The sequence below is a fragment of the Mesoplodon bidens genome (genome assembly GCF_964165515.1).
Source record: "Mesoplodon bidens genome assembly, chromosome: 17".
In the NCBI taxonomy this organism is placed as follows: Eukaryota; Metazoa; Chordata; class Mammalia; order Artiodactyla; family Ziphiidae; genus Mesoplodon; species Mesoplodon bidens.
This window is the reverse complement of record NC_138174.1, coordinates 50522849-50540648: the sequence shown is the minus strand read 5'-3', so window position 1 is coordinate 50540648 and position 17800 is coordinate 50522849. Positions and strand designations below refer to the sequence as shown.

Genomic DNA, 17800 nt, shown 5'->3' with positions numbered 1-17800 from the left:
TATATACAAATTTAGTAAAAGACTAATTTTGAATTTGAAAAGCTAGTTCTCTGCTCAAACTTTTATATGAAATTTAAATAAATTACACTATGAATAAAACTGCAATTCATGTCCTCATGACCTCACAATTTTGCTTTAGCCCCTTGCCAATGAAAGGAAAATTAGATAATAAGGCACTTAGTGTAAAATCTCAAAAGTAGCCACCAACTATGATTATTTTTGAATTACATTATGTTACATTGCGTTAAATTAACATAGCCTCTCCTCTATTTTTTAAACCAACCTTGTATGTAGATCTACCTTGTGTGCAAATGAACTATAAAGCAGGGGTCAGCAAACCTACGACCTGAGTGGCCCAAATCCAACCTGCCCCTGTTTTTATAATACCCACCAACTATGAATATTTTAACCATTTTCAAAAAAAAGTAAAAACCAAAATTAAAAATCGGAATATATTTCTTGACACATGAAAAAAAGTCACATGAAATTCAAATCTCTGTCCATAGATAAAGATTTACTGGAACACGGCCTTGTTCATTACATCTATGCCTGCTTTCTAGTGATGGCAGAGATTGGATGGCCCACAAAGCCTAAAATATTTACTATCTGATCCCTTTCATATTGTTGACCCTTGAACTAAAGGATTCTAATTCTTAATTTCATTTGAATTTTATTTTTATTTTATTTCAAATGAAATTGAGCAAAATTCATATATAAAAGTATACATATAAAAAGTCCTTGAATCAGAGGTATTTGAATAAGGAAGCTTATACAACCTTTGAAAGAGAAAATAATGGTCTGCTTAGGGCCACTCAGGGAAATGGGACCAGAATCAAGACCAGAGTCTTGGCCCTGAGATGGCTGTCCTCTTAGACATGCATCTGTCACCAAAGTTTTAATCCTAGCATGCCTCTGTTCCTACTCCACTCTTCAACTTTCTATTACTACATCACTTATTTCATTTTAGTTAAAATGCTAATAAAACATGCTGATTTTTAGTTTGGCCTTCCCCACGTATTTAAAACAGATTTCTGTTCATATTTACTGTTGACTGTGCCAATAAAGCAGGATGGAATACTGGTTAAGGACAGTCTTTGCTGTCAGGGAGACCCAGGCCCTGGCTCTGCTTCCAAGGACCACTCTGCCCTCATAATCCTCTCAACTTCTCTAAACTTCACTTTTCTCACCTCTAAAAGTGAGTGTAGTACCTACCTCAGATGAGAAGTTAGAACACAATGAAAAATGTCAAGAACTTAATGTTCTGTCAGAATTAAGAGCTCGAGAAATGGTACCGATTATACTTTGTCTTATCATGTCCAAATACTTGATAAGCATTCATTATCCTTGAAGGGTTTCATAGGCAGTGTTCTCAAACCTCAGTGTGCATAAGAATCACACTGGTGACCTTGCAAATGCAGATTCCCTCAGCCCTACTCTCAGCTACCCTGATTCTTTAATCCGGAGGGTTAAGATTAACCCTTAACCCCATTTTCGAGCTCAAGTGTGATTTGGATGTGAGTGATCCATGGAATAAAGTGTACCTAGATAATGAAACAGATACAGAGGTTAAGAGACAAGCAAAAGCCTAAATAATTACAGCCTTAAGTACTAGTCTACTTTGTCAAAATAGCAAGGAGCTGAGTAATACTCATTCCTTTTGCATTTTTTTTCCCCTGCTACAACTTATCCTAATTATTTTTTTTACTTAAACTTATGTTGGGCTCCATAATTAAATGTAACATACAATATGAAGATCATCTCCTAGTTTGTAAAGGTTAGGACTTCCAGTTATATACATCCAAATAAACATTTAGGGAACTCAAAAGGTCAGTGTCCAGGTCCCAGTGGAATCCCAGTTTACTATCTTGGAATGCAGTGACACAACCTTGTAACCATCCCCAGAGAATGTAAGACTGGCCCATTTTATGTACTGGTACATTCATAAACAGAAAGAAAAAAAATAGAAAAATAATATGTATTCCTACAACACTAAAAGAAGCTGAAAATCTGTGTAAAAACAAGCACAAAACTAAATATGTTCTATACCGAGAAACCCTGATGTGTAAACATATGAAGTGAATCACATGCAACAGCTGCACCTTGGGGTAAGGTTTTTCAATTAAGTGTCTATTCCAAAACCAGTAACAAAACAGAGTGGACAGTGGCGGGAGTTTGAGGATGCAGGTGTACGGGTTCGCGGTTACCTTGCTCCAGTCTAAAGCACAGGGAACGCCTTGCTGCTTCCATCTCCGGAGTCGGATTATCTAGGACATGTCTACACCACTGCAAAGGGCTCAGGGATTTCTCTGATGACGGGAATGTCTTTGAAGAGCCAACGTATAACCTTAAAAAAAGAAATCTACATTATAGGGATTATATAGCTACATAGAGATTACCTCTCTTGTACTTGAGAAAACAACATGTATTTAACAGTTTCTATCCAAACAGAACTCACATTTGATTACTTCAAACACCAAAATCATTTTTAACAGATAAATATCCCCTGGTAGAATATGACACATTCTGTAGCTTGGTGGCAAGGAAGACTTCAGAAAACTATGGAACAATGTCTCAGGGAGTCGGAGATCTGTGGCTTTTGCTACTGACCTGACCTGGGGCGCCGTGATGATCTGATCAGCTCACTTATATTTCTAGAAGTGAACATTTTCATCTCTCTTTGACAACAGAATCTTATGTGAACTTGGGCTAATATACATAAACATGATGTGGCAAACAAGGCAAGTCTTTTTTTTTTTTTTTGCGGTACACGGGCCCCTCACTGCTGTGGCCTCTCCCGTTGCGGAGCACAGGCTCCGGACGCTCAGGCTCCGCGGCATGTGGGATCTTCCCGGACTGGGGCACGAACCTGCGTCCCCTGCATCGGCAGGCGGACTCTCAACCACTGCGCCACCAGGGAAGCCCCAAGGCAAGTTTTATTTGTATTTAACAAAAGTAAGTCTAAAAACAAAAGTCAGCTGTTTGATTCTCTCAACCCTTAAATAATCAGATATTTCCCCATCTTAAATCTATACTAAATTTGATATGTGCTTCTTTCTCATTAAAGCCAAACAGCTTTCAAAGATATGTTTTAGGAAGAGTTCACTTTCAGCATCTACACCATTGCACAATAGTTGGCAGGATTCAAAATAACCACCCTGGGGCACTACAAGTCATCACAAAGGTCTTCTCTCATTGATGTACTGTTTTAAGGTAGGTTTTAGAATATTTTCAGTGATAGGGTTATACAAAAAGGTTTACCTTGAGAATTAACCAGTTGACAGAAAAAAGAAAGAAAATTATAATCACAGGCTCTAGTAACTGACCTTGCTATATAAAGCTTTATTCTAATTACAAATCTCATTAAAGTAATACTACTTCCAGCAAAGTTACCGTAATTCTAATGGGCAGGTATTCTTGAACTAACATACTTCATTATTCACTTTTACTGTTATCGTCCAGTCCACCAACTATTCGAGTAATCTATCCCAGAGGGTTGGGGAATGTAGTATTTAGCAAATTATTCTTAGAGTTCGGGGTTGGCAAGCTTTTTCTATAAGGGCCAGCTAGTAAATACACAGGCTTCGTGGCCACATAGTCTCTGTCATAACTACTCAACTCTGCCTCTGCAGCCCCAAAGTATCACCGACGATAAATAATAATAAGTACGGCTGTGTTCCTATAAACTTTATTTATAGATACTGAAAGTCGAATTTCCCATAATTTTCACGTGTCAGAGAGTATTCTTTTGATTTTTTCAATCATTTAAAAATGTAAAAATCTAAGCCGATCAGCTACATAAACCAGGCAGTGGGCCCAGTATGCCCACAGGACACAGTTTGCTGACTCCTGTCAGGAGATGAAGATTCTAAAATCTCACTTTTAGTCAATTTGACAGTAATCCTAATATGTCATTCTTCCCTTACAGTGTGGACCATACTCTAAGAGAGTATGTTGGTTAGTTAAAAATTCTTATTCCTTGGGCTTCCCTGGTGGCACAGTGGTTGAGAGTCTGCCTGCCGATGCAGGGGACATGGGTTCGTGCCCCAGTCCGGGAAGATCCCACATGCCACGGAGCGGCTGGGCCCATGAGCCATGGCCGTTGAGCCTGTGTGTCCGGAGCCTGTGCTCCGCAACAGGAGAGGCCACAGCAGTGAGAGGCCCGGGTACTGCAAAAAAAAAAAAAAAAAAAAAAAAAAAAAAATTCTTATTCCTAGGTCCCACCTTGGCCTACTGTGTCAAGGTTATCACCAATCTATGTAGATCCTTCCCTTTTGCCCTTCCTTGCTGTCGGACCTCTACACTGTTACTGTGTAGCTCTCTCTAGACCCCTGTCCAGGACTGGGTAGCTCACTCTAGACCCCCAAGTAAAGGTTAGTCTAAGCCAAAGATTGTTCTCAATCTTTGACGTATTAAAATCTCAGAGGATTTGTTAAAACACAGATTGCTAACACCTGATTGCAGGCAGCTCTAACCTACCTGATTCAGTAGGTTTGGGGTAAGACCAAACAATGTGAATGTCTAACAAGTTCCCAGGTGATGCTGATACTGCTCTGTGGAGGCCACACCTTGAGAGGGATGCACTGTGCTGAGCCAATCGTGCCAGCTCCATTAATCCCATTTGCCCAATGACTGGTTTAGGCACAAGCCTTGGACACAGTCCCAGGCAATAAAAACTGAGGGGAAATATTCTGATGGGCATGTGAGCAAGTTTCTCCTCATGTTTAAAGGGGTCACGAAAGACCCAGTTATATGTTGCCTACAACACGGGTACTTTAAATATAAACACACAGGTTAAAAGTAAAAGGACAGACCACTGTAAAGACAAATGAACAAAACCTACCCACAAAGAAAAGCCCAGGCCTAGAAGGTTTCACGACCAAATTCTACCAGATATTTTAAGAAGAATACCAATTCTTCATGAATTTTTCCAAAAAAATAGAAGAGGAGGGAGCACATCCCAACATGGTCTATGAGACCAACATAGCTATGAAACCTGATACCCAAACCAGACATAGACATTACAAGGTAAGAAACTAAAAACCAACACCTCTCATGAACACAGAAGCAAAAGGTCTAAATGTTTTAGCAAATTTTGGTACAACCATATATAAAAGGGATACTTCGTCATTACCAAGTGAGGTTTATCCCAGGAATGAAAGGTTGCCTTAACATTCAAATACCAGTGTAACTTATCACATATACTAAAATAGAAACACCATATGATAATCTCAATATAAAAAGAAAAAAAAATGACATCCATTCCTGATACAAACTCTCAGCAAATTAAAAAAGGGAGGAAACATCCTCGATCTTATTAAAGGCATCTACAAAAAAGGATCCTTAACAGTGAAAGACTGAACACTTTTCCCCTGCTATCAAGAGCAACACAAGGCCTGCAGGTTCTAGCTAGCACAATCAGGCAATAAAAACATTTGGATTGGAAAGAAACAAGTATATCTGTCTTTATTCACAGATGACATGATCGTCTATGTAAAAAAATCATCTATGTATAAAGGAATATACAAAAGATACTAGAATGAGTTTAGCAGCAAGACTGTAGGATACCAGATCAAAGTACAAGAGTATTTCTGTATTAGCAACAACCAGTATTTTTGAAATTTCACTTCCCATTTACAACAGTATAAGAAAAACCATAAGAAGCCTAAGGATAAATCTGACAAAAGATGTCAAAGACCCGTACACTGAAAACTACAAAACATTCTGAGAGAAATTTAAAAAGAAACAAAGAAACGGACCATGTACATGGGTCAGAAAACTAAATATTGTTAAGATGTCAATTATCCCTAAATTGATCTACTTAACAAAATTCCAACCAAAATCTCAGCATGCTTTTTGTAGAATGTAAAAGCTAAAATTCATATGGAAATGCAAAGATCCTAGAATAGCCAAAACAATGAAGTTGGAGAGCTACTGCTAACTGATTATTTTAGACTGAAAGCATGATCCATAAAAGAAAAAAAATGTATCAATTGGACTTCATCGAAACTAAAACCCTTGCTCTTTGAAAGAGACTGTTAAGAGAATAAATGACAGACCATGGATGGGGAGAAAATATTTGCAAATCATTTATCTGATAAAGAAACTTATAAGTGGAATATATAAGAAATTCTGCAAACTTAATAAGCAACCCAGTTTTTAAAAACTGGTAAAAGATTTAAACAGATAGTTCACCAAAGATGAGCTATGGATGGTAAATAGGTGTATGAAAAGAGGCTAATCATTAGTCATTAGGGAAATGCACCAATGAGATACTATCACACAGCTGTTAGAATGCCTGAAGATAAGATTAGCCATAGCAAGCCTTCGAGACGACATCATGGAACTGAAACTCCTAAACTGCCAGCAGAAATGTAAAATGCACAACCACTTTGGAAACGATTTTGGCAGCTTCTTTAAAAATTAATGTACACCTACTTTCTGTTACAGCCACTCAAAAGTCATGAAGTATTTACCTGAAAGACACAAATGCCGTGTGTCTATGCAAAGACTTATCTGTAATAGCCCGAAACTGAAAACAACCCAAATGTTCATGAAAAGATGAATGGATAAAACAAACGAGCGTTGTGTCCCTACAATCTAAAACCTTCACTATAAAAAGAAATGAACTACTGATTCATGTAACAACAGAGGTGGATTTCAAAATAATTATCTTGATTGAAAGAAGCCAGACCAAACGAAACAAATGAAAAAGAGTACCTACTATATGATCTCACTGATACAAAAGTATGGAAAACACAAACTAATCTAGATTGACAGAAAACAGATCAGTGGGTGCCTGAGTTGGACGGAGGCAGGATCAGGACAGGAGGAGATACAAGGGGCCACAGGGAAGCTTAAAGCATTGGGCCATCTCCACATCTCCATATCCTGACTGTGATGATGGTTTTATGGGTTATACGTGGGCCCAAATCTATCAAACAGTACACTTTAAATATATGCAATTTATATCGCACTTATACCGTAATGAAGCTTTACGAAGAAGTCACAAGACAGTAAGCAACTGACTGCTTCCCGCCCTTCAGTGAGCCAGGAGCTGCCATCCACCAGGCAGCTGGATCACAGAAGCAGGTGCCACAGCCCTGACAGAAAGGAGCCACAACACTAGGCAACTGTGCAACCTCCTTATCTTTCAGCTTCTTTTAAATGAATACATTTTCCTCACTGTTTAATACACACACAGGTTCATGCACTCTCTGAGCGTCTGCTTGTTTGCAAACCTCTCTCTAGCTCCCACGTGAAGCACTGCTCTGCCCATCACCTCCAGCATCCCACGGGACGACCGCTGCTTTCTCCTGCCGCTAGGAACCTCCAGCAAGCAGCTTGCCTGGGGATTTCACACACTCCCACCAGTTCGGGGTTTTTTCTGGTAGAGTGTTTTGCTTTCTGCTTGCAGGGAACCCCTCAGGAAGATGTCCTTAATCTCTTCGGGCCTACGTAATATGGTTCTCTCGTTTGACCACGCAGCCTCACAGCACATTCAAAAGCAGCTTCCCAGAGGTACATGTAATGGCTCTGGGACCCACTCTGCCCTATTCACGTACAGGGACTTCTCTCTTTTCTCCTCCGCTGTCCACCCATGCTATCTGCTACTGTGGCTCCCCCGACCCTGCAGTTCACAGAATATGGGGGTGATCATGCGACTGAAAGCAGGGAACTCGGCTGAAAGCCTGCGTGAGGGATAGGTGGGACCCCAGATCCCCTCGTCTACTCCACACTGCCCATCCCACCACCCCTCCTCCACCACCATCTAAGACCGGAGGCTTACTATTGACACGTGCATGAGGCTGACCCAGAGAAGCTCTGACTTCAGGCACATAGAACTCAGCTGAGAGACAGATGAAGTACCCCCACTGAACCAGAGAGGCTGACAGAAAAGTCTACTTGCTGAATGGTTAGCACCCTAGCCCCATTTTCCCCTTTACATTCCTAGAATCGACTGCCTTAACTCCTATCTCCCAGAAGGTTTATGTCTGGAGACAAAGATGAACCCAAGAGAAGACCTAAAGATACTGAAACCTGAGCTGGCCACCCACCCAATCTCTGGTAGAGTCTACCGGCCAAAGAGTTCCAGCCATGCAGAGCCTTAGGTCAACTTCAATATCGTCTTTGGGTATGAACAGACAACCCACGACACCAGATATCTGGAATATTCCTTTTAAATAAAACCCTGAGACTAAAAGTATTGACAGAAGGGAAAAAAAGAACTGAGGAGGAAAAACAATGCAGGGAACAGATGAAAAATCCAAGACAATTATAACTGATATCATCTGAGAGAAAATGTTGTATTCACAAGACAAAAACAGGATATTTAAAATGGAACAGCTTCTTCTTTCTTGGCAAATGAAACAATTAAACTGTTATAGAAGAAACAAAAAATTCAATAAGTGAGTTTGGAAGATCAAGCAGAAGAAGTCTCCCAGGAGCAAAACATAGATAAAGATTAACAACCAGAGGAGAGGGATAAGAAAATTAAATGACTGTACCAGGCAGGCCTCCATCTCATTATTATAAGTTCTAAAACACATGTGAAAGTGAAGAGAAAGTTATTTGTTTTAAAGGCAAAAAATTTTCCAAAGTTGAAGGCAGGCCACCAGGTTCTAGAGTGAGGCACCCACAAATGCTCAGTGCAACAAATGAACAGAGAGGCCCATTACAAGGTACAACGTGACATTTAAGAACCCTAGGGATAAAGAAAGAAACCTAAAGAAAAAGTCACAAAGGATTCAATACCCAAATCACGTGCACTTCAACAGGTGTAAAACAATAAAAACTGGAAAAAAATGGAACCACGCCCTCAAACATGAGGAAAAATAACTTAGACTTTTATACCCAGACCAACCATGAATCTTGTATGAGGATAGAATAAGGACATTTTCAAATACACAGGATTTCAATGTGTACTTCTCACGCATGTCCCCCTCCTCAGAAACCTTACTGAGACTGCATCCCACCCACAAGAATAAATGAAATTCCAAGACAAAGGATTTATGAAATAGGAGATCCAATATTGGCAAGAAACCCGAAGGAATTCCCATGGTAACAGTATTGTGCATCCAGCCTAAGGAGCAACAGTAAAGACTGGAGCAATGGGATTAAGCATTCTAGAACGGATAGCAGTACAAAACAAATTTTTAAAAACAGATTTAAGACATTATCAGATACGTTTGACCTTCTTGAGAGATGTTATAGCTCCAGTATTTACAGAGATAATTAATAATAAGGGATTAAAGAAAGTGAAGGGGGAAGAGAGAGAGGCCATTATTAACTCTGGGAGGAACAAAGAGATTAAACAAATGTAACATACAATTAACAGGACTCAGCTAATAACAGTGATAACCATAACACAGGTCATTACGATGATTTAAGAGAAAAGTTATGAAAGCCATTATGAGAAGGGAAAGAAGCTATGGTAGCTGGAGGATGAAGGGAAGAGGCCTTAGTCCTCATTTTCCAAAACAAGTCTATATCTGTTTAAGGTCATGTAGTATAAAGACTGTTTAGAAATAAAGAACAAAAGAAACTGCCAAAGGAGTATAAAGTAATATCTATGTGGAGGACTCAGAGGTAGCAAAGAGTTGGGAGAACTGTTGCTTTCTGTAGTAAGCCTTGGTACAGAAGAGCTTTTGAACCATTTACATCCTACTTATTGTATTACCTTGATAGAACGTTAGAAGTACTACGGAAATATGTGGAATTAAGATAGAAGGGATCATTTTTAAAGTCAGTCTCCAAACAATGTTCCCAGGATAGTTTTGAGCCTACTGTTCCTCTGGCTAGGCCTAGAACTGGATTTAAAGAGAGAAAAAGGGCAGTTAGTTATGAAGATCACGTAGCTACAAACTCCCTGAGTATAACATGTCTCTAAAATTAGATAAGCAAGGTAAGACCTGTATTTCTCCTAAATGGCTCTTATCTTCTAAAAAGTCATAAAAATCGCCTCTTTCATTGTCATTACAATGCCAGCAACATTTACAATATCCTAGTTTGCCATTGTTAATACACGTACCTCCTACTAACTGCTCTCTCAACTTCTACCTTTCATTGACAGTATATTAGAATATGGCAAGAATATTTGAAAAGCCTTAGTCTAAACCTTGAGAATCCTTCAAATAGTAGAAAAGCTATCATTTAAAATGTCACACTCTAATTTTCCTTCACTTCTCTTCAAAACTTCCAAAAGCACATGACTAGAAACTATCGTCCTTCTCACAGAATCTTTTCTTTTTCATACATTTCATTTTCTGGACCCCCTGACTGCATACATGCACTAACACTGGGAGGATGGAAATAACACAAAGTCCATCATAATAACCCTGAATGCTTCAAATGAAGTATTGCAAAATGTCTAGAAAAATATCTTGGTTATTATCAATGTTCGGTTCTAAAGTCATCCTTCTGCAGATAATACAAAAATAAATGGTACAACAAAAATAATTACAATAAGTCCCCTACATACGAACGAGTTCCATTCCAAGAGCGCGTTCATAGGTCCAATTTGTTCGTTAAGTCCAACAAAGTTAGCCTCGGTTCCCAACTAACACAATCGGCTATATAGTACTGTACTGTACTAGCTTTATAATACTTTTCACACAAATAATACATAAAAAACAAAAAATAAAGAAAACATTTGAAAAGTACCGTACAGTACCAGCTACATCACTGCTGCTTTTACGCTTGCTTCTGGACATCCTGGGATTGATTGAAATAAAGATGCTATACTATTGGACTCTATACAGTACTGTAAAGTACACAAAAGCACAACCACTTGTAGAGGATGCATGCACATGACAAGGTACACCAGACACGTGAACTAACTTACGCGATTGGACATGTGAACACACATTCGCATCTTTGAAAGTTCACAACTCGAAGGTTCGTTTGTAGGGTACTTACTGTACATGTATATCATAGACCTGTCACTGAAAAGTAATATGTGTCAATTTTCAAACAAGCCATTTTAAGAGTCTTAAATCACCATAAGTTTTATTTTAAGGGAAGGTAAAACACCAGCACTGATTAGCACAATCCATCTATCTTAGTCAGCTTAGATTCACTAGCATCTGCTAGGGTCAAGCTGGTTAGCCACTGCAAAAGAAACTTACCCCCAATAAGTTATTTAAAAGGATACATTAAGTCTAAATTTTAGTTACTGAAGGTCCCATAGCAGACTCTTCCCCCTCCCTCCACATTTATATCTAAACTCTACTTCAGTGTCCCACTGCAGTGTTTCAGATTTACTCATTTGAAAGACACATCAGCAGAGACTTCAGTCAACTCCACTTGCTCCTAGAAAACACTGCACATTTTCGATCAGCATTGTCAGAAAGTGAAGCACCCTCTGGTCTTTCCACTGAAAATCAATTATGCAAAAAAACAGCTTAGGTGGTCTAATTTAGCTGTGCCATATGTATAGTACAAGGTGTTCAACAGCTTTGATGAAAAATTGGCAATGACTATAGCCAGCTGTCCAGGGCCTTGGTGTTACACATGGAAGATGAATATCTCATTCATTAAATTTTCCTTAATTTGTAGATATCACCATTTTCCCCTTGTATAGTTAAGAACTTTTCTCCTAGAGTGGCATGGGCTAATATATACTACCAAATGGAAAATAGATAGCTAGTGGGAAGCAGCCGCATAGCACAAGGGAGATCAGCTCGGTGCTTTGTGACCACCTAGAGGGGTGGGATAGGGAGGGTGGGAGGGAGGCAATATGGGGATATATGTATACATCTAGCTGATTCACTTTGTTATAGAGCAGAAACTAACACACCATTGTAAAGCAATTATACTCCAATAAAGATGTTAAAAAAAAAAAAAAAAGAACTCTTCTCCTGTCCTTTCCAGTTGGGCAAGTTAAAGTCCCTGCCACATCTCTTTTAAAAATAAATGCCTCCTTTTATAGCTGTATTTTATACCAGTTGGCATGTTTTAATCTTGGCATTGTCTGAATACAGACTCGTCTTCTGGTTGAGGTGAGCAGGTCCTGATTTACCCCAGCACTACACTATCTTCAGGGAGCCGTGCTCTTCTACCTGTCTTCTCCAAGCCCGTTTTGCTTTGAACAGTACAAATTGGAGTTATTCTAACTTTAGCCATAATGCACAAATGCATTAACTATTTCAACCCAGGACATATACACATAAAACTGAAATAAGTTTAATCAAGACACGTTTGTATTATAAGATACAATGTACTCTGATCCTGATTTTATATTCCACTGAACTTCATAAAAAATAATACTGAGTCAGTCCACTAAATTGACTTCATAACCTATTAATGGGTCACAACCATGCCTGGAGGAAAAAACATCAATGGTGCAAACACTTCTGAATCCATATAAATAAGTCTACATTTTAGTCAATTCTTTCAGTAAATAACTGAAGAAGTTTACATAAGTTACTTCTCCTTGGCGCTTTACACTGAAATTAGGGAGCTGAACTAGGTCACAGGAAGGTCCAGTATGCAGTTAATGGTTTACTGCTCCCATTGCCACTTCATACCAATCTGGTTCCCTCTCCTTGTACCCTGGCTCTTCTTAGCCTAGTGCTTCTCAGCCTGGTAACACTGGGACCGAGACCTTTAAAACATCCTTCTGTACAGACTGGCAAATCATCCAGTCACACCATGTGCCACGTACGCATCAGGACTTTAGCGCTTCTGAACTTTTTAAATTTGCTCCTGGTACTCGGTTTCTCCCCTGTACTTTCTGGCCTATGGTCTCCTGGAGAGCTAAGGCTGTCCAATTAGTAGCAAGATAATGGAAGAACTGATCCAGCAGGATGTGAAGTTTACTATGGGATTATAATAATTGGACTTAAGAATGAAGGTTCTGAAACCAGTCAACTTGAATTTTCTGAGACACTGAATTTTAGCAGCACTGTGCTAATATAACCAGATTGTGTTAAGGCAAAATTACATACTTTAAATTCAACTAAGATAAATATTTGAAGAAATAAGACAATTGTTTTGTTTCAAAGCTTTTCATCAAAACAAAAAGAATACATCATTCTTCTTGCATCAAAGTTTTTTTACAATAAACAGAAGAAACTTACAGGTTAAATAACTGTTTGGAAAAAAGGCCTATGAGACCTGACTGATCATTCATTAACTAATGAACTATCATCAAGCAAATACTCTTCTATTATTCACTTTTTTCTTTCACACATAACGCTTGAGCCAAGTGCCGTCCAGGCTGTACATTCTAAGATTGTATTAGAAAAAACAGACTTACATGAATGAACTTCTAAAATATTCAATATTAACCTACATTTGTAAACTTCCTTTCCTAAGGATCTGACATTTTAGCAGGAAGTGCTATTCTAAATAAATTATTAATTTTGTTTAACCCACTAGGATGAAATCATGATAAAAATGTATGAAAAATTGTACGTGATACAGTTAAAATAACAATATTAAGGACCAAGGTACTGTTAACGATGATGCAACTGTTACAGGGAAACAAAGATGTCCAAGATGTGTCCAATGAAAGGTAAGTGTAAACAAAACTGATGTGGATACATTTGCATATTGATTTGTATAACTATGTTTTTACCTTGAAGGATCTACAGAAGGTTAACAGGGTTCACTCCGAGTCATAGTAGTAAATTGAGGACAAGAGGGAAGACTTGACTTTATATTCACTTATGTTTTGTCTTTTACAATGAAAATGTGTAACTTATTGTAAAATATTTTAAAATAATTTAAAATGATCAGGTACATATTATCCACTTCAGCTGTTTCTTAATAAACATGGAAGATAAAAATAAGTAGCCTTCCTGCAAACATATCAGGGAAGCCAAATGAAAAGCACTCTATTGATGACGGCATCAGGCAGGGACACGCGGTTTGCAGTGATGAAGGAACATCAGAAGGCTCTGCAAGCATTAACAACAAGTGGGTTTAGCTTTGAAAATTAAACCCTGTTGACTGCTGATGAACAAACAGGCCAAGTACTGCAATACAAATATATTTCAATATAAAAAAAATGCTCTGATAGGGCTTCCCTGGTGGCGCAGTGGTTGAGAGTCCCCCTGCCGATGCAGGGGACACGGGTTCGTGCCCCGGTCCTGGAAGATCCCACATGCCGCGGAGTGGCTGGGCCCGTGAGCCATGGCCACTGAGCCTGCGCATCTGGAGCCTGTGCTCCGCAACGGGAGAGGCCGCAACAGTGAGAGGCCCACGTACCGCAAAAAAAAAAAAATCCAAAAATGCTCTGAGAGAAAATTTTCTATAAATCAGGTGACCTTACAAAAATTTTAAGTCCATCCCACTAAGATTAATGATCCCTCCCTGTTTTTCCACCTGGGATTCTAACCCTGGGTTGGTTTTGAGGAAGATACTGTATAAACAGTGTGCCATTTGTCTATAGAAACACCTGTAAGGTGTCATGGCACTGATTTAGTCATTTACAGATATACTTGATGAGTGAAACAGTAGAACCTGCTGCAAATCAAACGTGGTTAGATTTGCTTCAAACCATCTGAAGTGCTACTAGGCTAATCTCACCAAGTAGGTGATTTTTTTAGTTATTTTAATGGTGTTTTAACAAAAAATAACTACAAAAGGAAAGCCTAAGATATCAAAATACTAGCAATATTTGGGGGATAACTAAATATGGTAGAAGTCCATTTAATAAAAGAAAATATTACAATTCTATTCACTGTGTATGCACTAGCACAAAACTAATACACCTATAAAATAGTAAGTGTATCATGATAAATTTTAAAGTGCTAATAGTTTTAAAGCACAGGATTGATCCTCAGCCAAAATACAACAAGCTTCCTTCTATTATTTAAGTACGTATCTCCAGAAAAGGCCAAGTGGGGACTAAATCAATCTAAAATAATTTGAAAGTGGCCTAAGGGCTTACAGTTATTAGTAACAACCTAAGCACCATCATGAGAGCATTTTCTGGTACCATATTCAGGCTGAATCTGAGATTACAACACAGCCTGGACTTTACAAAAATAAAGGTGCAGCTTCTAAAGAATGGCTTAAAGTTCCAGAAAGTGGCGAGTTGTTTTGATTTTTACAAGCTGAGTTACCTGCCCAGTTGCCGAAAAGTACTAAGGAGAAGGATGACTATGCCTTATTATAGCTCCCTTTCTTTTGATTCTCAGACTCAAACCAATAAGTGTACTTTACAGTTAGAGTTCTCAACATAAAAAAGTGCAAGAGAAAAGGACCACCACAGTTCCCAATGGGAAACCAGCAAGGTTCTCCATCTCCCATTCCCTCCTGAGCAAGCACTCAACATAAACACAAAAAAAGTGAGGAAGAACCAGCTTGGAAAACAGGAAGAGGACCTAAGATTAAAAGAACTACAATTACTCTTCATGCTAATGCTAGGTAGAGGTGAATGCTGTTCATTCTCCCTGCGTGAACCTAAGTCTCACCTGATCTGAAGCTTCTATTCAGCTGACCACATCACACTACCTCTAACGACTGAGGAAAACATGTGAGCCAACCAAAAGAAGTCATGAAGTGACTGCTACCCCAGGAGCAAGCACCATTAAAAACAAATAAAGGAATCAGAACACCCCTCTCCCCTCCCCCCCCGCAAGGTACTCATTGATGGAAAGCAGACAGAGCTAACCAGATTTCAACTGAATAAATGCTGCCAGCCTCAAGTTCTCTGATAACCAACTTCAAGTTTCTAAAAAATAAAAAAAAAATGTTTCTCTAATCTCACTTTTCTTCAATCACCAGTTTAATTTTTTAAATTAAAGCAAGTTCCTTGGGTCCTAGGTAACAGAGTGCCTTCAAGCTGCTCACTCCATTTCCCGAAAAGCCTTCATTTTTTTTTTTTTTTACGCCGTTACTGATGGGAAAGCCAGTGAGGTCAGCACACTGGAAAAAGCGAGCCTGTTTCTGAAGTGAGAAGCTATCAAAGAAGATGCAGCGAATGAGGACAAACCACTGCACAACTCAAACAGTAAGAACGAATCTCTTAAGGAGAGATGCATCACTAGGCGGCTTGGGGTGCCGAGGAGGTACCCTGTCCGGCCTTGGTTTGGGAGGACAAAACAGTTAACAGTCGCAAATGGAGGTCAACCCCTACCCATCCCCCGTCACTCCCAAAAAAGACTGACGAAAAAGAGCACGACTGAGTGACAAAAAGACAAGATAGCATGGATTTTGCAGTTAATGCTAACGAGGAGCTTGGCACCCAATCATCAGCAAAGACGACAACACAAGGAGAGGAAAAGGACCAGTTCATCCCCAGATAGGTCGGCCTGAGCTGTAACAAAATAGGTTTCCACCCTGGTGAACAGCCTCCGCTCATCGCCCGGCTCGGCACCTTCCAGGTCACCCCGTCTGGGGGCAGTGGCTGAGGTCCCCCTCTTCCTTCCAGCCCTCGCCCTCCCCGGACGTCGCAGGCGAGGGCCCCGAGGGAGGGAGCGGAGCTCGGCAATACCAGGTGCAGTCGTCCTCGTCCCGCCAGGCGGCCACGCTCTCCAGGTCCAGCGGCTCCACCTCGTCCAGCGGCGTGGGGGGCGGCGAGGGCGGCGCGGCGGCGGCCCCGGGAGGTGTCCCCGCGCCCCCCGGCTCCGGGCCGCAGCCGCCCGCGCCGAAGAAGCCCGCCGCCGGCTTGAAGTAGACGAAGGGCGCCTCGGCGGGCTGCGCCAGGCTGCAGAGCAGGGAGGGCGCCGGGCCGGGTAGGCAGTAGGTCCCCGGGAACGCGGGGCCAGAAGCGCCGCTGCCGCCCCCGCCTCCGCCCCCAGCGCCCAACGCCAGCCCCAGCCCCAGTCCCCCCGAGGCGGCGGCAGCGGCGGCCGGGGGGCTCCGCGGAGCCAACGGACTGCAGGCCCCGGCGGGGGGCGGCGCGGCGGGGGGCGGCGGCGGCAGCAGCAGCAGGTGCGGTGCGGCGGCCGCGCTGGCCGCCCGGCTCCGCAGCTGCTCGTTCTGCTTCTCCAGCTTGCGCACCAGCTCCTGCAGCTTCTTCACCTCCAGCTCCGCGTTCACCACCGGCCCGGAGCCCGCTCCGGAGCCACCCCCCGCCGAGGCGCATTTCACCTGCTCCGCCATCATCGTGGTCCCCGAGGGCCCCGCGGCCGCCGGGGGGCGGGGGCGGGGCTCGCGCCGACGCGCCGGCTCCTCGGGCCGCGGGGAGGCTACGGTTCCTTCCTTGCCGCCCCGGCCCGGGGGCCGACTACGCTGGGGCAGAGGCCGAGGCGGCTGTTCGCATCAGCACCGGGCCGCTGCCTCTCGCCGAGGAAGCCGCCGCCGCGTTGCTCTGCACATGCTCAGAGCGTCCCTCCAGTCCCTTGGGCGCTGAGGCGGCTCCGGGTTTTAGCCGAGGCCCCCGGGCGGGGCGGGGCGCGGGCGCCGGGTGGGCGGGGCTGGGGTATCGGACCAGCCGGGGGGAGAGGCGTTCCCGAGGGGCGGGGCCGAGAGCGCGGGCTGGGGTCCTGGGGCCACCGCCCCCGGCCGCGCTACCCAATCCCAGGTGCCTGATTGGACCTGGCCTGAACTTTCCCGCCACCGGCACTTCCTCCCGCCGCGGGGGAGGGAGCGAACTGAGCTGACTTCGGAGCCCGAGGCGGGGTTCTAGAAAAAGCAGCCGCAGCAGGTGCCTGCCCTGCAGGAGGGCAGCGTTTGCCCGCCGGTTTGCTTCCTTCCAAGAGCGCTTGGGCTTAACCGTATCGTCTACCAGCCACTAGCTAGTTAAACCTATAGAAAACCAAAAGGCCGGGAACCGGTATCTTAAGAACCAAACCAAAGTAAAAACGTGGAACGGAAAGGCTTTGAGGTGATGCTATTAATCCCTTGATTG

The 17800-nt window shown here is 42.0% G+C and overlaps 1 protein-coding gene across 1 annotated transcript in view; it reads right to left on the bottom strand.

The window, feature by feature from the left end:
- SLAIN1 (SLAIN motif family member 1) overlaps positions 1–17274 on the bottom strand; it is a 53852-nt gene extending 36578 nt beyond the window's left edge. Inside the window, exons 1-2 of the mRNA XM_081214744.1 lie at positions 16442–17274; positions 2205–2344 (exon numbers count right to left, since the gene is read on the bottom strand). Coding sequence (XP_081070870.1) covers positions 2205–2344; positions 16442–17055 — 754 coding nt within the window. The 5' untranslated portion in view covers positions 17056–17274. The remainder of the gene's footprint in view (positions 1–2204; positions 2345–16441) is intronic.
- Between the last annotated feature and the right edge of the window lie 526 nt (positions 17275–17800).